This window comes from Osmerus eperlanus, chromosome 13 (assembly GCF_963692335.1).
Source record: "Osmerus eperlanus chromosome 13, fOsmEpe2.1, whole genome shotgun sequence".
NCBI lineage: Eukaryota > Metazoa > Chordata > Actinopteri > Osmeriformes > Osmeridae > Osmerus > Osmerus eperlanus.
This window is the reverse complement of record NC_085030.1, coordinates 2,313,397-2,340,599: the sequence shown is the minus strand read 5'-3', so window position 1 is coordinate 2,340,599 and position 27,203 is coordinate 2,313,397. Positions and strand designations below refer to the sequence as shown.

The 27,203-nt window shown below is 44.2% G+C and overlaps 1 protein-coding gene across 1 annotated transcript; it reads left to right on the top strand.

Annotated features, from left to right (window-relative positions):
* Window positions 1–388: 388 nt before the first annotated feature.
* On the top strand, window positions 389–25,268 carry kctd12b (potassium channel tetramerisation domain containing 12b). The gene is made up of 2 exons (XM_062475747.1): window positions 389–2,123; window positions 24,258–25,268. Exons 1-2 carry the CDS (start codon window positions 1,277–1,279, stop codon window positions 24,779–24,781), a joined length of 1,371 nt encoding a protein of 456 aa, XP_062331731.1. The 5' UTR covers window positions 389–1,276; the 3' UTR covers window positions 24,782–25,268.
* The last annotated feature ends 1,935 nt before the right edge of the window (window positions 25,269–27,203 follow it).

The window sequence follows — 27,203 nt, the reverse complement described above, 5'->3', positions numbered from 1 at the left end:
CATGTACTTGTACGTACTCTACTGGAACAATATCTCTGACAAAATCAAGCAGGTTATATCATTAGAAAAGAATAGTTAGTGTAAAAGTGTTTTACATTTTGCACTACAGTGTGTAACTGGTTCAAACAGTCCAATTTTATGAACCATGTGTGTGGGATATGGTGACAGAAATTGTTTTTTATACATGATTGTATAGTTTTGAACGAAGTGTTTCATTTAGCAAAAGATTGGAAGTGTTCTGCTACTTGTGTGTCTAGTTGTGTGAATCGTGTGTTGTGTTTTGTCAGTGAGCCCTGTTTTCAAAATTGTGCTTAAGCAATTGGAAAAAACTGCAAACATTGTGCTGGTTCTAAGCCTTGCAACGTCATCAGTCAGTGGGTGGGGTTACACCGGTAATGGATAATACGGCACAGTCGCAGCAGAGTTTAGTCTGGCAATAGACTGATAAAATACTACGTCGAGAGGAGAGACATACAGACTGACAGCCTACTGGAATCGAGCGAACAGAAATGGAACGGTCGTTGGTTGTATTGGCTGTGTTGATCAGCTCACACATTGTTGGTACCAGCTGCTATATTGGAATTTTGATCCTGGTCGGAAAACCCACTAATGTCTCGAACTATGGATTGTTCTGAAGTTAATTTTTTTGGGCGTCAAGACAACCGTGCAGAATTATGAGAAACCGTTATGGACACCGGGAGCATTCCTCCTCCATGATTGCTTAATTATAGAGGGAACGGAGTTTTACAGAAAACAAATAGGGCGTATATTTCTTCTTTGTAACAATCCGGACATGGTAGCCTTTCATTTTTACGCGTAAACAGACATGTTTCCTTTTGACTGCTATCTGAAGTTCCCTACGATGTTTTAGTTAGTAGGAACGACCTTTGTAGTTAGAATAGCTTGTATTATATTAGTACATCGTACATGTCGCATTAGTTGGCTGAAATGCTCTAACATGAGTTAAATGTTTGCGGCGTTACAGATAGTGCTTTACAACGGTTAAGCGCTTTTTAAAGGATAACCGCAGAGCCATTAGGCCGCTTATCAGTCTGCATTATCAGGACGGGACTGACGTTTATGTTACTTATTTTGACGCTAGATGTCAGCAACTATTTAATTACATTTTATCACCTATATCTATCAACAATATTTAAATTAAATTCAGACGGAATCTTTCCAATCAACTATCAAACAACAAGCGCCTCTGTTTGTGCCCATCCTTTGCCTATTCTTGCTTTTCTCGCTAACCCCATAATTTGGACTGGACTCTAGCATGGCTTTGCCAGATAACACCAGTGGTATTCCTGGGGAGGAGTTAGTTTTTCCAGAGATTGTGGAGCTGAACGTGGGTGGCCAGGTGTATATTACACGATACTCCACCCTCACCAGTGTCCCCGACTCCCTTCTCTGGGATATGTTCAGCAGGAAGTCCACTAAAGGGCTGGCCCGTGACACCAAGGGACGCTTCTTCGTAGACCGTGACGGTTTCCTGTTCCGTTACATCCTGGACTTCATGAGAGACCAGCAGCTGGTGCTGCCAGACCACTTCCCAGAGCGAGGCAGGCTGCAACGTGAGGCAGAGTTCTTTAACCTTCCAGAGCTCGTCAAACTCCTGGCACCCAAACTCAGCAAGCAGAACTCTCTAGGGGAGGAAGGATGTCAAAGCGACCCGGAGGACTCCTCACCAGGCATCGATTCCTCACGGAACCTGGGCTCGGTGGGTGCTGCCGCCGCTGCCTGTGCTAGTCTTGTACAGGGAGGGGACGGGAAACGTTCAGGCTTCATCACCATTGGTTACCGGGGCTCGTACACACTAGGGCGGGATAGCCAAACTGACGCCAAATTCCGGCGTGTGGCACGCATCATGGTGTGTGGGAAGACCTCACTGGCGAAGGAGGTGTTTGGGGAGACTCTGAATGAGAGCCGCGACCCTGACCGTCCACCGGAGCGCTACACCTCACGCTACTACCTGAAGTTCACATTCCTGGAGCAGGCCTTCGACAAGCTGGCTGATGCAGGGTTCCACATGGTGGCTTGCAACTCCACGGGCACATGCGCTTTCGCACATGAGCAGACGGATGACAAAATTTGGACCAGCTACACTGAATATGTATTCTACCGTGAGTGAGATAATCAGTTCCCTGTGTCCACCCTGATCTCCAATCGACTGCCCCTCCCTCTCCAACGTCCCTCCCTGCTCCAGTAGAGGACCAGTAGATGCTTCACACCTGCAATCAGCTCTGTTCCTCTCCCTGCATCTTTCTCTCTGTCTCTCTCCCCTTCGATCTGTGACCACCAGTAGTCCTGACCTTCTTTGTGGCTCCCAGCTACAGAGAAACATTCCTGGTCCACAAGCTTTTACCCCCACAGCCCCCTGACCTACGCTGTCCCCCACCACCCCTGAGCCCCAGCCTTGGGATCTCACAACAGCAGACCCTGACTCCACATTTCCAGCCTCACTCGTCTCCAGTTCTGAAGCCCCAGCCCCCCTGTCAATATCACATATTTCCTGTCTCTGTCCCAGCACCCCACCCATCTCCAGACCCTGACCCCCTATTTGGAAACTGCCTTGCTCTTGCTCTCTTTATATACCTACTTTGGGAAAGCATCACAATGTACTTAAAGAGCTTCTTTTGACATTTGAAGCTCCTGCTTGTCTGTGTAACTGTGTTCAGGCACAGGGTTTTGCAAGGGCTGGGAAGACTCCCTCTGTACCGTACTGACTTTACTGACTACAGGAGAACTGACTCTCTCTCTCTCTCTCTCTCTTTCTCTCTCTGTGTCTTTTGCTTGCGTGCTTCTGAACTAAACTACCAAAATATTGGATCTGAGCAACCTTGAAGACTGCAAGCCTGGTAGCAAGGAACAAGTGTTGCATGATAACAAAAGTCAACTTTCAGTTTTTATAGAAACACCCGTTTAGGACCCGGCAGTTATAGGGGTGGTGAGTTCACTACTTGACAACCCACAGTTGTAGGTCAGGAGATCAGCAAGTCAGACATAGGTGTGGAGAGGAAACCTCTGTCTAGCACTCTGCTTATGTAGATGAGTAGATACTTGAATGGTGTAGGTGTGTGAGAACACAGGCAAGAAATGTCAAGGGAAAACAGCTTCTAGATACTGTATCTTGGGCTATGTACTAGCCTATGCAAGGTCAGGGCAGTTGTTTGAGGAATGTGGCACTAACCTGACGAGTATTTACCAGAAGTCAAACTAGCAATTTAGTAATAGTGGCCCATATGAAAATTAGAACTCCATGTTATTCATACTCAATCTTACTGTCTAGCTCAGTATCACAGTCCTAAGCTGCTGCCTATTTAATCAATCTCATTAACTAAGTGTATGTCCCTGAGACTCTGGAATTCCACTCCAGTTATAGCACAGTCTTCGACTCCACGCTGTTGAATCTGAAACAGGGTTAATATGGTAACGGTTTGTGAAGGTTATTTGTGAGACTAGTTTTTGTGCGTGGTTTGCATGGGTAGTCTGTGAGGTTACTTAGTAGTGGCTGTCTTGGAGACTACCAGCATGAGAGAGTGGGGGTGGTGCCCAGACAGCTTGTGTATTAAAAAATACAGTAAAAAAAACACAATTATCTTCATAGCAAAGCACACATTCTCCTGGAGTTGATGAAAGCACAGTCAAGTTCTTGGGACAATAAACTGCTAAACTATTGTGTAGACTATATATTATAGACACTAAATATGGTTATTAAAACTCTGAATATTGAACAGGTAAGGTGGGATTCTCTCGTTTTAGAGCCTGCTTGGGATGTTCTGTGGTGTCTTTGAGATGCAATGTCAGGTATCATCCAAAATAGCTTGGCAGCACATCTGACAGATGTGTTCTTCAATGTTGCTAGAATCTGATAGCACCCTGTTTGAGTCTGGTGACACTCTGTTGACAGCTATGTCAACAAACTAAGCAACACAAATGTTACTTTGGGACAAATGTAGAACTAAATAGATGAGGTAGATGAAATGTTGAGCTATCTGTCTTATACAAGTTGGTCTGATCGTAATTTTCTATTCTTATTGGTATTCCCATCCATATATACTGTTAATCAAACTGAGGTTTGAGCGTGACATACTGTACCCCATGACGGTTGTGTGTGCTTCCATGTACTAACTGTGAGTGTTTAAAAAGTAGATATAAAAGTATTTCACAAATAAATACTCTCTCATCTCTCATTGCTGTGACAGAATATAATCCATGTAAGGACATACACTTTACTTATCAAACTTTACTATCTACCCACATACCCACAAACAAACAAATCTCTTTCTTCTCTTTTGCCTTCTTTCCTCCCTTTTTACCAGTTTTCCCCCACTTCAACAACCTTTATTCCCAATCTCCTGCAAGTCTCCCACACTACTATACTCCAGTCACTCTCTATCCATACTCTTGTGTAGAAGGGATGTAACTGGGAGGAGCTGACTGGCCACAGGGCCAGAATAGCAACCAGGACACATTGGTAACAGGCTTTGTCAAAGCAGATTACAGCCCTTGTGGTGCTTCCACTAATTCCCTAATACCGGCAGAGAGTTACAGGTCTAGGTGCAGACACAGATAGACTAATACAATACAGTTGTATTGTGTTGATTTGCAGCAGAGATGGATCATTTAGATCCTATCCTAACCCTATGGTGTATTCACTAAATGTATTTTAATTGACTTATTTTGTATAGATCCTAAATTATACTGTGATCACAAACTCTAAAAATAAAGGATAATATTTAGATTCATTTATAGCAATATAATCTTTTAATTAAGAATCTGAACCAGTTTGGCAGAACAATTATCCAGCTTCTGCAGTCTAGCTTCATCACACAGAACATCCAAACAACAACAGCCCTGTTCACCCCACATTCTTCCTCAATATCTGTCTATTTGTGTTTTCTGAGTTTGGAATGCATGACTCTTCTGAGCATAGTGCTACCAGGAATGTGTTTCCCTTCACATGCAATCCTCCATGTTGGACTGTAGGAAAAGTTGGTCGCGAGTCTGTATGTTCACAAACCTAGAGTTTATCAGCACAGGCTCCAAGACTTTTGTTACCGCAAACATGCGAAGTGCAGAGGTGAATTTCAGACTCCTGTGTCTATAGCCACAGTATACTCCAGCAATACCTCCCTGTGTTGACCCCCAACCTCCACATTCCACACAGTAGCCTTTGGAAGTGCTCACTACCACACACACACTGTGGAGGGCTAGCTGCGGATTAACTTGAGCTGTCCCGATTGGGCATCGATGATGCGTGACGCTATGACTTCCTGATGCTCCATTGTGAAAACTGAGGCTTATTGGTCTACAAGGCATGCTTGATGGCACACGCTTATCACAAGAAGGGTCTAACTGTGTCACCAGCATGGCAGGTCTGCTGTCGGTGCTTTAATAAAGAAATTCTGCAATAAACCGTATGACTTTGGCTCCTTTAAAATGCTAAATATACAGGGGGATGAAGTGATCCTGTTTTTCAAATGTGTGCAGAAACTATGAGCTTAAAAACGTATATTCTAACAAAATGTTTTTTAGTCCGACCATTGATCTTGGTGTTGTTGAGTGTTTTTGGTGTTCTACAGAGCATAGTGTACATGTACTGTACCAAAACTATTTTTTTAAATAATTTCCAGCAGCACTCTTTCAGAGTAAACAGTAGGCCTCATCACCGGATGCGAGAGAAAGGGGGAACATTAGAATAAAAATGATAGAAAGGTGGAAAGTTTTACATTGATAATACACTTATTACACAAATGTAAAATAACTTTTCTAATGGAATGTGTTGCTGGGGAAGCGTGCACACAGACTGTCTGTGTGTGTGTGTGTCCAGGTTGGTTTTCAAAGCTTCCCTACATGTGTGTGCACGTTTGAACCCTTCATGGCATGCTGTCAATACAGCACTGCTAAAGGACTTCAAGGACCTGGTTTCAAATGGACCACAACACATCTACATTTGTTCCATGAAATGTACTTATTGAACAAATAGCTCCTCTATCACCCTGAGACATTTCAGTCCGACTTTCTGGTACAAGAAGACCATAGGAACCAGTAAGAACCGGATTCAAAAACCAGAATCGGAATCGATAAAATTGAAGCGACACCCAACCCTTCTAGCTAGGTCTTGTGTCCTGATCGAATGATTGCTTTAGTAAAAAAAAAAAAATACTGTAACATGCTACAGCGAAGGATAATCTCAACAGGTGTTTTCTACTCTCAAATCTTCAATCCGAGTTTAAAATAGATTTTCATGCATAGCAAATTCAACAATTTTAATTAAATTACTTATTAAACCAGTGTTGCTTTTAATCCCTTATTTGGGGGTTTTGAAGAGAAGGTATTTTCTCTATTTTGCCTCCATGGCCAAATATTGACAATCACAACAGGTGCCTAATTTGATGTACAGGATAGCCATTTCAAACTGTTATTTTATCTAATAAGGCGTTGTTAGCGCCACCACCTGAGGGACTAGTGTACTCCTTTGTTGGAGCACCAGCAGAGAGGGAAGGCAGGCCAATGCCAGGGTTGGTGCAAAAGAATAATGTTTAATTTTCTCAAAATGAAGAAATAAACCAGGAAGGTCTTCCCAAGAACATGTCCAAATGAATCAATGACAAAATAGTTCAACAAAATTGGCTGTACATCTGCTCACCAGTCTGGCATAGAGCGGTTCTTTCTCTCTCTTGTCAAATCCCAATGGACTTTTATACCCCCAGACCTCCCTATCTACCTGGAGACCAAACCATGTACCCATAAAAAAAGGGGGGAAGGAAGGTACAGGAGACACATGTTCATAGCATATCCCACACCCTACACAGTTACCCACATAAAGGCCCACACTACTAATTAACAATATAAATTAACAATATTAATTTACATACAATAAGAAAATTACAGCAAGAGCTATCAACATGAAGCGAAACTGTCCCGCCCCTCTCTTCCGTAGTTGCAATGACCAACTCCTGCAAAGCTGATTGCGAATTGTCTCCTGTCAGCTCCAACCTCAAAGACGAGACACCCGAGTGTGAACTTTCGTGGTCAGCTGTAAATGAAAGGTATTAGCTGAATGAACGTTTGATATCATTAATTGAGAGTTTGCTCTCACGGCACAAACCTATAGCAGTTGGAAAGCCGCAAACATTACCATAACTGGGATTCCAGCAAATAAGGCATGGGAACAAGCCTTCTCACATTGAGTGTTGTGGAGCTATATATGCACTTTCTGGTGTGTTGCTTGGCAACATGGTATAATGGTTGTGACAACCACATGCGCGGGGGACAACAGCACTGCACCGACATTCTCCAGTTTTAAACTAAAACAAATAAGGTCTTCCTCAGATCAGGGTTTCATCCATCCATCCATCATCTTCCGCTTATCCGGGGGTCGGGTCGCGGGGGCAGCAACCTAAGCAGGGAGGCCCAGACTTCCCTCTCCCCGGCCACTTCCACCAGCTCTTCCTGGGGGACCCCAAGGCTTTCCTAGGCCAGCCGAGAGACATAGTCCCTCCAGCGTGTCCTGGGTCTTCCCCGGGGCCTCTTCCCAGTGGGACGTGCCCAGAACACCTCACCAGGGAGGCGTCCAGGAGGCATCCTTATCAGATGCCCGAGCCACCTCAACTGGCCCCTCTCGACGCGGAGGAGCAGCGGTTCTACTCTGAGCCCCTTCCGGATGACCGAGCTTCTCACCCTATCTCTAAGGGAGAGCCCGGACACCCTGCGGAGAAAACTCATTTAGGCCGCTTGTATTCGCAATCTCGTTCTTTCGGTCACTACCCACAGTTCGTGACCATAGGTGAGGGTAGGAACGTAGATCGACTGGTAAATAGAGAGCTTCGCCTTTCGACTCAGCTCCTTCTTCACCACGACGGACCGATGCAGAGCCCGCATCACTGCGGACGCCGCACCGATCCGCCTGTCGATCTCACGCTCCATCCTTCCCTCACTCGTGAACAAGACCCCGAGATACTTGAACTCCTCCGCTTGAGACAAGATCTCCTCCCCGACCCGCAGATTGCACTCCACCCTTTTCCAGTCGATAACCATGGCCTCAGATTTGGAGGTGCTGATTCCCATCCCAGCCGCTTCGCATTCGGTTGCGAACCGCTCCAGTGAGAGCTGAAGGTCACGGCCCGATGTAGCCAACAGGACCACATCATCTGCAAAAAGCAGCGACCCGATCATGAGGTCACCAAACCGACCACCTCAACGCCCTGGCTGTGCCTAGAAATTCTGTCCATATAAGTTATGAACAGAATCGGTGACAAAGGGCAGCCCTGGTGGAGTCCAACCCTGGCGGAGTCCAACCCTCACCGGGAATAAGTTCGACTTACTACCGGCAAAGCGGACCAGACTCTGGCACCGGTCGTACAGGGACCGAACAGCCCCGATCAGGGAGTCCGGTACCCCGTACTCCCGGAGCACCCCCCACATGAGCCCCCGAGGGACATGGTCAAATCCACAAAACATGTGTAGACTGGTTGGGCAAACTCCCATGCACCCTCCAGAACCCTGCCAAGGGTATAGAGCTGGTCCACAGTTCCACGGCCAGGACGAAAACCACATTGCTCCTCCTGAATCCGAGGTTCGACAATCCGAAGGACCCTCCTCTCCAGAACCCCTTAATAGACTTTCCCAGGGAGGCTGAGGAGTGTGATCCCCCTAAAGTTGGAGCACACCCTCCGGTCCCCCTTTTTAAAGAGGGGAACCACCACCCCGGTCTGCCAGTCCAGAGGCACTGTCCCCGATGTCCACGTGATGTTGCAGAGTCGTGTCAACCAAGACAGCCCTACAACATCCAGAGCCTTAAGGAACTCCGGGCGGACCTCATCCACCCCAGGGGCCCTGCCACCGCGGAGCTTTTCAACCACCTCGGCGACCTCAGCCCCAGAGATAGAAGGGCCCCCCCAATGTCCCCAGACTCTGCCTCCACGTCGGAACGCGTGTTGGTGGGATTAAGGAGGTCTTCAAAGTATTCCTTCCACCGATCCAGTACGTCCCCCATCGAGGTCCCCCACCCAGCAGCGCACCATCCCCACCATATACAGCGTTGACAGTGCACTGCTGCCCTCTCCTGAGTCGCCGGATGGTGGTCCAGAACCTTTTCAAAGCCGTTCCGAAAAGGTTAACCAGTAATATTACCCCCATGACCCCTCCTGCGGATGGTGACCCCACTGGAAGGGGGTCCCACGTTGTCTCTTCGGGCTGTGCCCGACCGGGCCCCATGGGAAAAGGCCCGGCCACCAGGCGCTCGCCATCGAGCCCCACCCCCGGGCCTGGCTCCAGAGGGGGGGCCCCAGTGACCCGCTTCCGGGCAGGGGCAACTGAGAACCATTGTTTTCTTCATGGTAGGTTTTTGAGGTCCTTAGCCTGGAACCTGTTTGCCTTGGGTGACCCTACCAGGGGCATAAAGCCCCCGACAACATAGCTTCCAGGACCACTAGGACACGCAAACCCCTCCACCGCGGTAAGGTGGTGACTCAGGGAGGGGATGAAAATGAGGGTTTCAACTAGAACAAAAATTCTCCCTCGGACGAGGGCACGGGTTCTGTCTTATCTTACCTGTTATGAACCTCTTCTAAGGGAAAGGCCGTAACACTGCTCAAAAAGCCTATAACACCAGGACACTGTGGTACAGTTATTTATTTCTTAACACAAAACAGAAGACACAGGGAACAATGGAACTATGAACGGTGCAAAAGAAAAGCAATTAACAAAAGTGTCCTATCTACCGAACCAAGAACGTCCCTATACTAAACAGACATGGGTGGCACACGTTCCTTACCTAGGGTGTTTAACAGAGGTTAGCTACGTGATGGGGTGTATGCCCATAGGCAGGTTACCTGTTGCAAAGCCTCTGTGTGAATGAACTAATAATGAAAACAGAAACAACGAAAAGCACGATACCGCATCGGCACTAACAGAAACAAGACACTAAATAAACAGGAGGACGATAACAATGAACAGGGGGTATTCCAGAAATCGGGTTCAACAAACTGTGAACCTAACCCGGAACTCTGAGTTGATTTACCCTAAAATGGGATACTCCGACGTTTCGGTTCCAGAAAAGCTGATTTGAATTTGTTAAATCAATTATGTCCACTCTGAATTATGCGCAGGCATGAGAACTATTGAAAGCCGTCATCAATGGAGCTCCGATACTACGATTCACCATGGCACCTGGCAACAAAAAAAACGTTGTCCTACACCACACTTCAGATAGTAGTGTTTATACGTGTTTAAAGCAATACGGCTGTAGCAGCGTAGAGACAATTGGCGTCGGAGACAATTGCTGGCTGAGTCAATGCATACATTTGAATGCAGTAGCCAGTCCATACATTGAACATTTAACCACACTGTCCGTTAATATTACTGGTTAAATAGTGGCGGACTAAATAAAATAGCATGTTAAATGTTATATTAAATAAAAAAACATACTACAAACAAGTAAGGCATATTTTGCTTAGGCCTATAAGCTTGTGATTGTAGCCTATACATCACTTTGGTTTTAATCATATTTGACATGATACAAAGTAAATATCAGTTGGTGCCTATTTCTTGCAATAGCAGAAACCCCCAACAGAATGCTTTTCATCACAGGATGATGATGATGATTATAGATGATGAAGAGACGTTGACTGCTGCCGCAGAGATGGATGAAGAGATGCCTAAGTATGGTAGCTACTGGAGTCTTGTCTGTGCAAACTTTCATGGCGAATAAAAACCCATTCTGATTCTGATTCTTCTTACAGGCTTGTGTGGAATTTTCAGTTACACTGAAATTATAAGGAAAATTAATAGAAAAAGATTTGCACATTCTGATCCTGTTGAACAGAGCATGGATGCTGTACACAGTGAGATTTTCATTTAATGGCAGGTGAATTCTGCATGAGGAACTGTGGAATTTAATGTAATCTCATGTATTCCAAGTTACCGTATTTCTTCAAATAAACGCCGCAGCGTTTATTAAATAACGTTCATTTTTGGTGCGGCGTTTATTCGAGGGCGGCGTTTAATTAGTAAGGGTGATCTCGTGAATTGTAGCTGCAGTGCAGCCATAGACAACTTCGTTGCTGGCATTGTGACAAATAAATCATGCTGCTAAAAACGCAGGTTTCATTTACTACCGCTGACCTCCTTGTCTATTCTTTGTTTGTCTATGAGTGCGGCAACTCCCTTTCTCATCATCAATTAGGTGTGCGTTGGTAGTACAACTGTCTCAAATACAGGTGTTCTACATTGTGTAGAAATCTGAAGCAGCATGCCTAAATGTTCATACACGTTAGCTTTCAAACAGAAAGTTATGTACATGTGTAATAAATACTTGGGTTGAATTTAACCAATTAAATAACGGTTTTCAGATTTTTTTGGTGCGGCGTTCATTTTTGGTGCGGCGTTTATTTGAGGGCGGCGTTTATTCGAGGGCGGCGTTTATTCAAAGAAATACGGTACCAGTAAAGGACAGGGTGGCCGCGGGTCCTTAAAAAGTATTACATTTACATTTATGCAGACGCTTTTATCCAAAGCGACTTCCAAGAGAGAGTTTTACAAAAGAGCATAGGTCACTGATCATAACAACGAGATAGCCCCAAACATTGCGAGCAGCCAAAACATGAAGCATGGTGGAAAACCAAATAAGTGCCAAAGGGAAGAACCATAAGAGCATGCAGTTAAACAAGTTACAATTGAACAACATGAAACTCCCCACAAGAGTGCAAGAGTGTACCTGTAGAAAAAACAATCAACAGTAAAATATTTCACAGCGAGTACAATAATTTGAAACTGTTACAACTAACCAACAAGAGCAACAAGTCTCTCAATACAAGTCATTGTGATCCTGTAGGAAACTAACATCAGGTCCAGCCAAGCATTCCTAAGTACCGTTGTACTCCCGGAACAAGTGCGTCTTGAGCCTTTTCTTGAAGGTGGGGAGACAGTCAGTGTCCCTGATGGAGGTGGGGAGTTGATTCCACCATTGGGGGGCCAGACAGGAGAAGAGCTTGTGTTGGGACCGGGCGCTCTTGAGCGGTGGGACCACCAGACAGTTGTCAGAAGAAGACCGTAGGTGGCTGGAGGAGAGACTTGATGTAGTTGGGTGCAGTCCTGTTCACCGCTCGGAAGGTCAGTACCAGAGTCTTGAATCTGATACGGGCCGTGATGGGAAGCCAGTGGAGGGAGATGAGGAGCGGGGTAACATTTGAGCGTCTGGGTAGATTGAAGACCAGACGGGCCGACGCGTTCTGAATCCTCTGGAGAGGGCGGGTTGCGCATGCCGGGAGACCGGCGAGCAGCGAGTTGCAGTAGTCCAACTTTGAGAGGACAAGTGCTTGGACTAGCATATTAAATTGTATTGTAATTGTAATGTAAATTCAGATTGGATGGGTCTTAAAAAAAAAAAATTGTCATGTCACTGCAAAAATGCAGGCAATCTGTTCTGCCAGGGCGAATATTTTTTTCCGGTAGGCTATGCACTGCGTTGTCTATGGTTAGGTCAGAGCGTAGCCAGAGTCCGTCTATTCATAGTTTTCAGTCACGTGACATCCGCGGTGACCTGGAGGGCAAAAAGCTGCTGGCGATGGCGGCTCACACCGTTGCGACGCAGCAAAAGCCGGCCAATTTACCTTTTTTCTTTGGAACACCTCTACTTTTTTTCTTTGGATCACCTCTTAGCTAAAGAAAAGGAAAGATATGGACACATACTGCAAGTGTTGGGCACTTTCAATCCATATACAGCACCCGCTGCCGTATTTCTGCCCCTAAAAACCGCAAGGTTCTTATATATGTGATGACTATGTGATGTCATTTGTGTAAACTAGGTAACCCCTCTCTCTCCTTTTAAGGAGTGAGTTATTTTTCCAAAACGGAAGCTAGCTAGTTTTAGTTAGCTTCCGTTACCTAGCAACCTAGCATAATACTCGTAGCAATGCTACTACCTGCTAGTGTTACGTGTTAGCCTCCTAATTGTAAATTTTGAAGCCATACTATAGCGTTTGTCCTATAGTTTTTGTCTATCGGAAAATAGTCGGTTGGAATGTTCAGAATCACATATGTGTGACGCTACTCCTTAACGGGTTAAACAACTGCTAACTATTCAAACGGAAAGTCAACTTTTAACTTATTAGAACCTCAATTCCCCAAAAGTTGGGATGCCGTGTAAAACAAAGGACCAAATGAGTATGAGTATGACATTGTCTTTGTTTTACATTCAGTTGAATATCGGTGTAAAGGGACTTCCAAATCATTTAATTCCAAATGCATTTTGTGTATAGTTGTCTAACACAACCCAACTATTGAGCTAACTAGATAACTTTAAATCACTACGACCACTGCAGTCGGTCACCTCGATACACAACAAACTATGTCAAACCGATTACATAAAGATGTGTTTTATGGCAAAAAATACCATAATTAATATACCTGTATATTCTTGTGTTTAACTTTACTTGAGCTTGATGAAGTGTTAGATGCAAATACGTGTATATTTGGATGGTTGGCATATGGCTGCCACCTTATTCTCAGGGGGTCTACTGTAGAAATGATTATGGGTGCAACTTCCGGTGAGATAGCGGAAGTTGCGGTTTGCTATACCAGAGAATGTTTAATATAGAAAAAACAGGCTCTGGCTATACGTTAGTCCCAGCCAGCCGTCAACAATGATTCTTTCTAAAGTAATTTAAACTATAATTGAACTAAAACTGTTTTGTTTTTAAACATATGTTGTCATTTATATTGTATATTCTTATTATTTTTATAAAATGTAATTGCGGACCTCTGGTAGGCTACCTGTTAAGCTGTTCGCGGCTGTACCAGTGTTGCCAAGTCCGCGGTTTTCCCGCGGTATTGGGCTACTTTTGAAGTGTTGCCGCTGGTTGAATTTTTTGTCCGCTGGTTCGGGTAGACCTATTTTGCATGCAAATTACATGAATATCTTTAAATAAAAATCCATATTTTAAATGAAATAATTTATTTATACCCAAATCCTACCAAACTGACTCCAGATCAGCACCTACACGCATGGACATGGGACATGCCCACATACACACACGCACTGTGTGTGTGTGCCTAATGCTCTCAGTCTCCTGAGAAAACCTCCTAAAAGCTGCTTTTAATGCTGGCATACTAAACATTTGGTGTTACTTTGTAGATATTACAATACATTTGGCAATGATAGCAATGCTGTTGGACTTTAAAAGCAGTGTATATGATTTGGCAGGGGCATATTTTGAGTTCTGATATTGGGCTGGCTTTTGGGCTGGTTTTGATTGCCCATTGGGCTGGTTCAGGCAGGAGGACTGAGTAGTTTCGTTACCGATACTTTATTCCACATTTTCTGCAGGACTGTGTTGCACAGACTTATGTCATTGTTGTAATTGTGCCAACACAAAAGAAACTGAGGAACTGGAAGATAAATGTCCTGACACTGAGGACTGAGTGTCCTTAATTTGTTATTCCTTATTCTGTTTTGTACAGTTTTATATATCATATTTCATATTTTTCATTACGATTGTTTTTATGGTTGATGGTTGTGTTTTCATTTGTGGAAGAATGAATGAATGTTACAACAACGACATAAGTCTGTCTGTCCCCCCCCCCCCCAGGTTAATGTAATAGCCTAGTTTAATAACTAATGTAATATTGCACATATTTTCGTTCTATTTCCCATAAAGCAATAAGGTTAGGCTACTTAGAGACCTTCCACTCATAAAGTATGTTCTAAATGGCATAAATGCTGCCAATTATTAATTGACGTATTAATAATTGACGTTGGTCAGTAGCCTAGCCTATCGATTAAGGTACTCGAAAGCATGTACACTGTCTGCTTCATTTGAGCTTGATAGGCTAAGCATTCTGTAGCAAATAACAATAAACCCACTATTTATTAATTAAAACTACTTCTGCATTGTAATGCACCGAAAATACAAACGTAAGCAATAGCAGCAATCGCTATCGAATCAACAGACGTGCAATTTAGCTAGCAGGGGAATAATACAAACAGTCGCGGAGTACTCCAAATGGTTCAACAACAGCTTTCAATGTACTTTGGGTATGTTGTTTAGGTGTTTTCAGGCACATTTAACAGGACTATTAAAAGGTTAAACAATTAAAATGCTAAGTTTAATAATGGATAAAAAATCGATATGCTCAGTTTAATAATGCGACACGCGAACGTTTGCTGATAACACACGCCGCCCCGATAACGTGAAATGATCAATAAGATCAATACTAATGGGAGACGAATGCCGGAGCTAAAATGTATGCTTCAAACGACGGGACAGAAGATAACTAGATCGACTACACACAATAAAGGCAAATTGCTTCACACAGTAACAAGTGGTTGTGATCACTTTTGAGCAGTTTAGCTCTACCTTAGATAGTTAGAGATTAAGCGCGAACGTTAGCTGCGCTGCTGCACGCATCGAACACATGACGTTCCAGTAACTTCATTCCATTCTGTGTGTTCAAATGCTTCTTCATATTTGTAGTATTTCCTCCCTTTGACAAAATATAATTTTTACACGCGTTACAAGTGGCGTTGTTGTCATTTTGTCGAGTGAAATACAACCAAACTTTAGAACGCTTCTTCCTAGTTGCCATGTTTGCTGCAGTCTGTCTATGCACAAACTTTTATAGTTTATTCAGACAGACGTTCGCGTGTCCCATTATTAAACTGAGAATATCGATTTTTTATCCATTATTAAACTTAGCATTTTAATTGTTTAACGGCACAGAGAATCGTTAACAGAATTGTTAAGGAATTTTGCTAACGATTCCAAGGAATCGATTCACTGGGAACCAGTTCTAAACAAGAACCGGTAAAAAAGTGGTTCGTACGTGGTTCGCAAATAGCACCACTTCGGAGCTGGACTAGATTGTGAACCAATCGTTAACAATGACAAGCCCTGGTTCTCAGCAGAGCTCAGAAGGTTGAGGTCAGAGAAGGAGGAAGCATTTAGGAGTGGGGATAGAGACAGATTCAAGGAGTCGAAGAAGAAGAGGTTTAGCAAGGTGGTGAGAGAGGCTAAACGACTGTACTCAGAGAGACTGAAGCGCCAGTTCTCTGCTAACGACTCTGCTTCTGTCTGAAGAGGGCTCAGGAAGATTACCAACTACAAGCCCAGAGCCCCCCACTCCACTAACGACTCCCGCCTGGCCAACGACCTAAACGAGTTCTACTGTAGATTTGAAAGACAATTGGACTGTCCTGATCTACCCCCTCCCACCCATGTGGCCTCCCGCCTCCCCCCCTCTACAGTGACGACTCTCCATTCAGGAGGGTGAAGTTAACAGACTTTTCAAGAGGCAGAACCCCCGCAAAGCAGCTGGGTCGGACTCTGTCTCTCCTGCCACCCTCAAGCACTGCGCTGACCAGCTGTCTCCGGTGTTTACAAACATTTTTAACACCTCCCTAGAGACATGCCATGTGCCAGCCTGTCTCAAGTCCTCCTCCATCATCCCTGTGCCCAAAAAGCCAAGGCCAACAGGACTTAATGACTACAGACCCGTCGCCCTGACCTCTGTGGTGATGAAGACTTTTGAGCGCCTTGTGCTGGCACACCTCAAATCCATCACCAACCCTTTCCTGGACCCACCGGTTTGCCTACAGAGCCAACAGGTCGGTGGATGACGCTGTTAAAATGGCCCTCCACTTCACCCTACAGCACCTGGACTCCCCAGCATCCTACGCCAGGATCCTGTTTCTGGATTTCAGCTCTGCCTTCAACACCATCATCCCCGCCCTGCTTCAGGACAAGCTTTCCCAGCTGAACGTGCCCGACTCCACCTGCAGGTGGATCACAGACTTCCTGTCTGACAGGAAGCAGTGCGTTAAGCTGGGAACACAAGTCTCTGACTCCCGGTCCATCAGCACCAGATCTCCTCAGGGCTGCGTCCTTTCTCCTCTGCTCTTCTCCCTGTACACCAATAGCTGGACCTCTAGTAATCCGTCCGTCAAACTCCTGAAGTTTGTGGACAACACCACCCTCATTGGGCTCATCTCTGGTGGAGACGAGTCTGATTATAGGTGGGAAGCGGCCAACCTGGTGACCTGGTGTAGCCAGAACAACCTAGAGCTCAATGCTCTTAACCCTTGTGTTATCTTCGAGTTATTCTGACCCATCAGTCGTTGTGTCCCACCGTCGTATTGCGACAACTTTACCGCATACAAAAACAAAGTGAAGCATTTTCTTTTAACCCTATGGCTGTCTCAGACCCCCACATTGCAAAGGTTAAAAGAAAATTATTTTTATTTGTTTTTGTATTGGGTAAAATTGGGTAAACACAACAATGGTTCGTTATGAACCTTTGGGTCATGTGACCCGAAGGCAGCACAAGGGTTAAGACAGTGGAGATGGTTGTGGACTTCAGGAAGAATACAGCCCCACTCACCCCCATCACCCTGTGTGACTCCCCAGTCAACACTGTGGAGTCCTTCCGCTTCCTGGGCACTATCCTCTCCCAGGACCTCAAGTGGGAACTGAACATCAGCTCCCTCACCAAGAAAACACAACAGAGGATGTACTTCCTACGGCAGCTGAAGAAATTCAACCGACCAAAGACAATGATGGTGCACTTCTACACAGCCATCATTGAGTCCATCCTCACCTCCTCCATCACCATCTGGTACGCTGCTGCCACTGCCAAGGACAAGAGCAGGCTGCAGCGTATCATCCGCACTGCTGAGAAGGTGATTGGCTGCAATCTGCCTACCCTCGAGAACCTGCACACCTCGAGGACCCTGAGGCGAGCGAGGAAGATTGTGGCCGACTCCTCCCACCCTGGTCACTCCCTGTTTCATTCACTCCCCTCCGGCAGAAGGCTGCGGTCCATCAGGACCAATACCACACGCCACAAAAACAGTTTCTTCCCTTCCTCTGTAGGCCTCTTCAACAAGGCCAAGGGTTCACACTGACTTCATGACTCAATGTCCTTAAAACACTGCTTTTTGCACTGCACAATCTTGTACCATTTGTATTTTTTGTAATATTTGTATTTTTATATTGTAAATTACTGCAACTTATATTTTATTTTATATTTTATTGTATAGTTTATTTTAATTCTAATTCCACTTAGTATTGCTAGTTATGTACCCTTAGTATAGTTAGTCCTCATATTAAAATTTTAGATTCCTATATGTTTAATGTTTGCACCTTCCTGCCAAAGCAAATTCCTTGTTTCATGGCGAATAAAAACCCATTCTGATTCTGATATAATAATTTTTTTGTTTTTTGAATTAGTCAATTATTTTTAATACAATTAAAATAATTCATTATTTCATTATTACATAATCATTTAATTTCTATAGGCTATATTAATCAATTAAAAATAGAGTTGGTTCTTCAGATATGCGAGCCAGCTCTCAGAGCCGGCTCATTTGCGAACGACCCATCACTACATCACAGATTTTGCAAGTGTAGTCGGAAGACAAACTGCTGCATCCTATTTCTTGGTATGTGCTTGGCGAAATTGCTAGCCAATTTTTATCATACATTTCATACATCATTTTGATACCTGTGCACGCAAGCATTACCGGTGTTAATTACTGGCTCTGCATTCTGCAAGTTCATGGTTTGATAGAATAAGTGAGTTTTGTTTGTATTTTTTTATTTGGAGACAGCCGTGGATCTGTGGTTTTGTGGTTGTGGTACAAAGATGCATGCATGATGATAGATTACATATTGCTGGGTGCCTGGGATTGGTGCAGGGTCTGTTGTTTGTGTGTGTGTGCATGTGGCTCTGGTTTGCAGTATGTAGTTGTAAGGACCTGGGGCCAGATGGCTGGTTAGCAGTCACTGAGGGGTAATGAAGCACACACTCTGGTTCCCTGATGTGCTGAACAAGCACTTACTGGCTCTCTACACACACATGCACGTGCACACAGACATTCATTCAATCACACACACATGCACGCATACACATGAGCACACACTTGCTCTCTCTTCCATTTTTTCTCGGTTTTACACCCAAATGTTTAAAGCTACTTTGTAAAATGGCCCTTAAAAACAGTGGGACAATGGCCCACCTAACTGCACCCTCCTGCTCTCCCACACCAACTATCTTGCCCTCCCAACCACACCCTCGTGCCACCCTACCCTCCTGTCCTCCTACCGTTTTGCCCTCCTTCAACCCTCTTGCCATCCCCACCACCATCCTACCATCCCCGGGTATCCATCCCTTCCAGTACCAGTGTGTCTGATGGAGCACTTAGTAGGAACAGCCTTGGGTTGAACAGGCCATCAGAATGGGAAACTTCCTTCTGTGTGTGTGCATATATTCATGGACATGTTCATATAAGTATTTGAGTGTGTGTGTACATATGTGTGTTTTAATTATGGCCTGACTGGCATGTCTGAACGTCCACTCAGTGCTGTGGAGTAGTTGAGGCTTGGGGCTCTGTTGCATTGTGCATTCAGTTATTTATAGTAAACCAAGCACTGCACTTCTGTAACCTGGCACGGACACACTAAAGTTTACACACACACACTCATTCAAGTCTCTTGTGGTTAAGGTTTTTGAGCTGTCACACCATAATAAGAGGTAAAAGGTTTTTTGACCTCTTATCAGCTTGTAGCTTCTGTCCATGTCTCTCTCATTTCCTCTCTTTATCACCTTCTCCACCCTCACCCCTGCAGCTCTCTCTCCGTTTCTCTGTGTTCTGATGTGGCTGTCGCCAAGAAGCCGTTTCATAATGGAAAGTGCTGGACGGTAATTGCAGTGCATCCATTAGCACTGTGATTACAGTGTTCAGAAGTAGGCAATATACAACAGCGGTGGGCGGAAGGAGAAAGGTGGGAGAGAGGGGAGAAAAGCGGAAAGATTGGGTAAGGGTAGGACAAGGGGCGTGCAGAGCAAGAGAGGGAAGGATACAAAAATCAAGAAAAATAGCCGAAACCCACTTGTCTTAATCTCTTGTGAATCTTTTATATATGCACTGCATGTTATAAGGTCTCTCTCTGAGTGTATGTCTGTGTTTGTATGCAGTGAGAGTGAACGCTGGGGAGTGAAGACGTATTAGATAATACCCAATTGCTCTGAAAGTGCCAAGTCAATGAAAGGAATAGTTAAGATGAGTTCAAGACAAGTTCAAGACAAAATCAATGTATTTATTACAAATGTATGGTGCAGGTGTCTGCTACACTCAAGTTGAGTATCACAGAAGACTGGACAATGAATACAGGAAATCAAATCAAAATCAAATCAGGAGTTAAATAGTATCACAATATGGGAGGATACAAGATGATTAACATTGCCTTTGCCGGCACTGAAAAAGGACACTGTATGCCAGATAGCTTTTGTTTAGGTCTTTAGATAGGGCTCCTAGAAATGGCCTTGTTGCTCCTTCTATTTTCCTCATTCAAAGTTGCATGGCATTATACACTTTGGTAATATTGTGACCTCTGACTTACATCAGCGACACAGGCCTTTCATAGTCACACCTTACAAAAACCCAACTTATGGCTATGCAGGCATAATAAAACAGAATAATAACAGTTTATCAATGATACAAGAAACATAATTAATAGATAGGCATATTTCTCTCCTAAACATAATCAAGGGTTATGTGCTCATGAGCTTAATATTGCAAGGTATAGATCAAACATTGTTTATTATATTCAGAACATTTAAAACAGTGTAGAAATAATAAAGTAATCCTTATCTTTAATTTGTTAACTAATCAGTGGTTTAAGGACAGACCTCTTCAGGAGTAGTGTGTGTGTGTGCATACGTGTTTGTATGGCTATAAGGGCTGGGCTAAATTTCACCTCCACCATCTGGGATTTTGTCTCTAATCTTATTAATTTAGAGTAATCTGGACTCGCAGGCTTGTCCGCAATTTTTCACCGCCCTGGAACACATATACACACGAGTGGCAGCACATACAAACGTGCTCTCACAGCCTCATGTGCAAACACACACACGACCACATAAACATCAATGTATATAAGCAGGGATATAAGGTTGAGAGAGTACAGTTGGAGAAGGGTTGAGGAAGGGTAAAGAAGAGTCACAGAAAAGAGAGTCTGTGGGAGAAGTTAGGGGGGGGGGGTTAACAAGAAAGAGGGGGATTTCAAGGAATGAATATAACTTTTAGGTATTGTGAATTGTGAAATTATTTACATTCTCTTACACTCTCTTAGGCTTCAAAACACAGTTAACCAATTTTCCAACTGGCAGAGGGAAACAAATGTATGGTGACAGTGGAGAGGAAAGGATGGGTGTGGGTTGCATGGAGAGAGGAGAAAAAGAGAGAGAAAGACTTAGAGGTGTAGAAGAAAGAGGGAGAATTTGTAAGTAGGGTGGCTAAATGTAACACAACGGTTTTCCAATGTGTGTGTGTGTATATTATACATATTTGATGAGTGTGTTAAGGTGGGATTGTTTGTGTTGTGTGAGCATGGGAGTGTGTGGGTTTACGAGTGGCACAGAGAAATAGTCCCCATTGGTCAGGCATCTTTCCATCCCTGCGTCATACCACCCCCCTCCCCCCCAATACATCCTCCAGACTTACAGAGGCAAATTTAAATCCCTTTCCCTCACCTTAGAGAAATAAAAAAGCGAACCTATCCGCTTACTCTTTCTGTCTCACTTTCAACATTTTAATCTCTTCTTTTAAATCCACCTCTTTAGACATACTCAAGCTGTATCTCTGATGCACCTCATAGTTTTTTAATAGGTCTCTTTCTCTCCCATACACACATCAATTCAATTGAACGGATGTGTATGTGTGACTGTGAGAGAGAACTACAGTAATGCTTAATTTGGAATGTTATTATATAGCACACCTTTGTCTCTGACGCTGTCTCAAACCTGTTAACCACTCTGCATTTGTAATGCTATGTTTCTCAAGTAGGATTATGGCATTGCTATGGGGATGAGAGGGGGGCTCCCTTGGGGTGACTTTTAGTATTGGATTCCAGATGGGTTCTTCCATTGAGCCCATGGAGTAATATCTGGATCTTAAAATTTCTGGTTTCAGTTCTTGAGTGTAGAACACGTCTCCAATAGGCTACTGTGACTAGGTGGACTAGTTGGAATGAAAACCGAAATCTACCAACTTAAATAGAACAGGGAAAGAGGACACAGGATATACGGCACCTTAATCTAATTTACTGGGAATTATATTGGTGTGTGACTGAACTATTCATCCAGTCATTGCCATGGAGTGTGGGTTTACTGTAGCTAGGTCGCCCCAGTAACATCACCCATGGCTTTTGTGTGGGTACCCAGAACTGGGGTGATTTATCACCCCAGTTAACCTAAGACCGTTAAAGTATATATATTTCAGTCAAGACAATCCCGTATTAGATTTGAGCATTTATTGTTACATGACATGGACATGTAGGTTTGACTTTGGCGGAGTGGATGATCTAAGGGAAGCACTCCCTGCCTCCTCGATGCAACACATACATACATGACATATGAGGCAGGGAGCAATAGAGATATAATCCCCCTGACGGATAGAACATACAGACAGCATGGGGAGAGGGGGATGGTGGAGGGGGGCAGCAGCACTGATCATACAACAAATGGGCTGAGTGTGTGCGTTTCCGCACGGCCTTTTAATGCTGTCTTATCGTACGTGGCCCAATGGGCTTGTGCTGGCTAACACAGGTGTGGTAATGAGCAGATGACGCGCTGCCCGATTGCGCTGCCTGAACTAGCTGCGCTTATAAATGAATCTATAATTCAGTATTACCTACAGGCAGAAAGAGCATAATGCAGGTGTGTGTTTGTGTATTTTTGTGAATCGCGGTATTGGGACTCACTATATGTTATGAGAGAAAAAGTGAAAGAGAAGGAGAGAAACGAGAGCTACAGTATGCTTTCCTTCCCCTCTGGAGTGACAGTGGGGGAGATGGAGTGAATGTGTTTCCTCTTTTTTTTCTATAAGCCTGGATGTTGGAGGGATGTAAGTATAGAGGGACGGAAGACAGAGGGATGCCTGCCCATCCCCCTGTGGATTATCCCTCTATTTCACTCATAAACCGACACACTCCCACGTTCACTTACAACACACATTTCACAGGCTAACACATTACTTAAACACATGTATGAGTTTACAATCACAACAAACACTGAATGTTGATACACACACAAAAGAAAAATGTTTGTGTCACAGAGCCATCATACTCTCGCATTCAACTTCCCCTTCCACTCCTTCCTTCCTACCTTTCCTTTTCTCTTTCACTTAAAAGCAAACACACAGCCATACACAAACACTTGCAAACAGACACACAAACATCAGCTATGCATGCAGAGAGGCACAGAGTACTGCAGAATATTCAGTGCTGCCTCCATTTGGCACAAGCAGCTTTTCCAGTTATATAAGCTTGCCAATGAGCCCTGCTGGAGAAGGGAGCACACAGACAGTGTGGGTGTATGTGTGTGTGCATGTGTGTGTCTGTCAATGTCCGTGTGAGAGCCTGTGTGATCCGTTGTGACTGTGTGGCCCTGTGGAGAGCATGAGTGTGTGCATGCATTGGAAGCTGTCAGCACCAGCTAATGCAACCTGGCATGAGTGTTCCTTGTAAGGCAAGTGACGAGAGGCAGGCTTGCCTATACAGAGAGGGCAGGAGAGTGTATTACTTTCTCCTTATGTTGCTTTTGCACCCTCTCCTCTTCACACCCTCTTTTACTTTTCGCTACCTCTAGTGCCGCTGCCACCCACTTAACCTCCTTACTCTACATCCCTCTGTTCCTCTACTTGGTCTCCCAGGGTGAGTTTACCTCAGTCCCTATGGTAAGAAGATTTCAGTGGAAACAAACATTAAACCACACAAAAAGACAGAAAGCAATAAATTATTATCTGTAGGACTATTGTTTTGCAGATGTATGAAATACAATTAAAACTAAATAGGAAGTATCTTATCTTACATCTTTCAAATAGTTATCAACTGTTTGGCAACAAGTTTTAGCTTAAAAATGAATGCCAATAAAGCAGACTTAACTAATTCAAAATGTATGCTACAACAAGAGAGACTTTGACTAAAACAATAAAGACAGAAAGGTATCAAGTATTCTATGTGAAGTTATTTGTCTCTGTTTCTCTGTTTTGTAGAAACAAAAAAGTTAACCAAATATGACATAGTTAGGGTCTCTTGTTTTATGTGTCTCTCTCTCTTTCAGTGGATGGTTAAATTGCTGTTATAAATACATAGCAGATTCCTGTGGTGTTCATTTGGCTCAACTCAACATTCATGCAGACTTCTTTCTGTTTCTGCGTCTACCTCAGTATTTCTGCTATTTTCGTTCTTTCTCCTCAGGTGGAAGCCCTGTGTTTCTGAAACCCATGACCTCTGACCTTCCAGCTATTGCCCATCTGAAGACTACACCCACCACAGTCCCCTTACCCCGGAAAGCATATAGTCAACCAGAGACCAACACCAGCCTGGACCTGAGACAAGGCCCTCCACTTGACACTCCACCTCATCCATCTACACCGCTTGCCCCTGACACTCCCGACCTGCCTCTTCCTCCCCCCCCAGTCCTACCATTGCCCAACTCTTCTAAACCATCATCCACTTCCACCCCCCCTCCTCCATCACCGCCTCTCCCGGATCTCAGCCCTCAGCGACCTACGACCCTTGCCCTGAAGACCCTGCCCCGTTCCACCGCCAAGGAAAACGGAGGCCCCCTGCGAGAAAACGAAGAAGAGGAGGAGAGGAAGATAATGGAGCAGGACCTGAAGAAGTGTATTGAGGACTTTAAGAAGATCCGTGTGCCCAAAGCCTTCCCTGATCGCAAGAGGCACTGGCAGAGTGACCTGCTAAAAAAGTATAACGCCTAGGGAGAGAACAACAACATTGCTATTGCTGTAGCTGATGCTCAATCTGCTAGGCAGATAGTCAGGAATTCCACTATATATGAAGACTGTGTATGATTCAGTGCTCTCCAACTTCAGGGTTAGTAATATTGGCCTTTGTGCTTACACTAACAGCACAGTACACAGTATGTGGCTCTGCACATCAACAGACATGTTCAGTGACACACCGACTAGACATGACTGCGTTGGTCTAAGTTTGCTACCTGTATGAGACTATTTTTTACCACCCAGATGAGATATAATGTCCTTATATAGAATGTTAGTGGCATGCCTTCTTCCATAGTGAGATAGAGATAATTTGGGAAACAGTTCTTTTGAGTGGTTCTGCTTTTCTGCACCTGTATAGACAGGGGAGGTATTATCGTAAACTAATGTGTCCAGGGTTATAATTGTCTGACTTGCACTGTTTAAACTTGCCCAGTAGTAGCCCAACTAATTAACAATAATAGCGAAATATCAGAGTTAGAGAATACCGGAAAGTTAACCTTGCAAAATAAAGGAAATTCTTTGAAATCCCTGGTGCAAATTGTGTGTTAAAGTTGTTTACCTCATACATATTCAAACATGATTCCAAGTCAGTTACGATGCTACATGAAGTGCTGATGAGAAGCTTTCTGCTGGATTATGAAAAGAGTGTTGCGAGTATTCTTTATGGAAATTTGATATTCAAATTTTGATATCCTGAAGGTTAATTGTCTAGATGAGGAACAGTTGACCTCTGGAAGGAAAACATCCAAGATCATGCATTGCAGGAAGAAACCGAATTCAGTTCCCTCTGTGTGTTCATGATTGGAGACTTATGTGCAATGTGATTATTACTATAAATAAGCAACTCACACTGAGTGGAACAGACAGATTACTGCCTTTATAGATCGATAAATGTTGTGCAGGGACACTGCAATATCTATCTATAATTTCAGGAATTTGTGTGTGTATTTGTCACCGAATCAACAACGCAACATCTTAATCACCGACTGCATAACGGGCACTGCACTAGTCATACTAAGCAGGGTTTCCCGCAGCACTGGTCAGTTAAGTCGCCTGCCGCCTTAACTACGTTGTCGTTATAATTTTTTTTTTTTACGGCGATATCCGCCGTTGTCCTGTTTTCTCCCTTTCATTCCAAACCGTGACCAACGCCAGTGTCCCTTCTCTGCAGAACGCTGTCGGAGAAATTAAGAATGTGATGTTTTATACTGAATAATACAGATGCTTAACATTCTTTGTCAGCAGATAACAGAGCCCCCCAAACTAAACTCTAAGCTTTCTTATCACCCTGGGGGAAGGGTGAGCATTTGTTAAGACTAGAGGATGTTGGGGGTTTTGGTTGTTTTAAGGAGATACTGTGTGACAAGGACTATAGGTGGAGACGCAAGGTCTAGTGACCATTTGCTTGACACCTATGTGAAGAAGCTTTTACGACATCAGGACCGGAGATCCTGTTGTTGTGTTTCAATCAGGGTTGATGTCGTAAAGAGGCACACACATACACACACGCGCGATACTTCTGGGATCAATCACATCAACAGCTGATATTTAGGGGAGGAGACTCCCCTACATGAGACTCCCCTGAATGAATGCAATATGACGCCCATGCGCTGACAGAGACTTGGATTCGCCCAGAGAACACCGCAACTTCAGCTACTTTCTCCGTCAACCACTTGTTCTCTCACTCACCCCGCTCAACTGGGCGAGGTGGTGGGACAGGTTTTCTCCACTCTCCACATCTTAAATACACATCCACCCCACTCTCTGTCACTGCCAAATCATTTAAACATCATTATGTGATGCTAACTGATCCTATCAAAGCATTCTTAGTTGTCCTCTATCGCCCACCAGGTCCACTAGCCGACTTTGTGGAGGAGCTGGACATGCTCCTCAGCGTCCTCCCGGATGATGGAACCCCGCTGATGATCCTTGGGTAGGGATGCGTATTGATAAGATTTTAACGATTCCGACTCCTTATCAATTCCTGCTTATCGATTCGATTCCTTATCGATTCTCTTATCGATTCTCCCCTCTACAGCCAACTAGGTCTGTGCGTCCTGCACCCCTCCACACACTCGTTCTAAACGAATTTCTCAAACTGGATTTGACTGGCTCTGAAATGAGCTAATACCTACCACATCTAGGCCTCTTCAGGCCTCTGTTTTCAAAACAAAATGTAGTCGGAGATAGAAACTTTCAGTTTCCTTGGGTTCAAGCTTTTATTACTCACCACCAGTAGGACTTACAGGGGTCCTAACAACAGGGGAAATAACTTCAGTGTCACCTTTCAAAAGAGACCATTTACATGCATGTACTCCAAATGGTTCAACAACAGCTTTCAATGTACTTTGGGTATGTTGTTTAGGCTTTTCAGGCACATTTAACAGGACTATTAAAA

What these genes read in the sequence shown, in the direction of transcription:
- kctd12b (XM_062475747.1), top strand. Translation starts at nt 1,277, where the DNA reads ATGGCTTTGCCAGATAACACCAGTGGTATTCCTGGGGAGGAGTTAGTT. An exon ending in CACTGAATATGTATTCTACC is followed by an intron (nt 2,124 to 24,257) that starts GTGAGTGAGATA and finishes CTTTCTCCTCAG; the next exon opens with GTGGAAGCCCTGTGTTTCTG.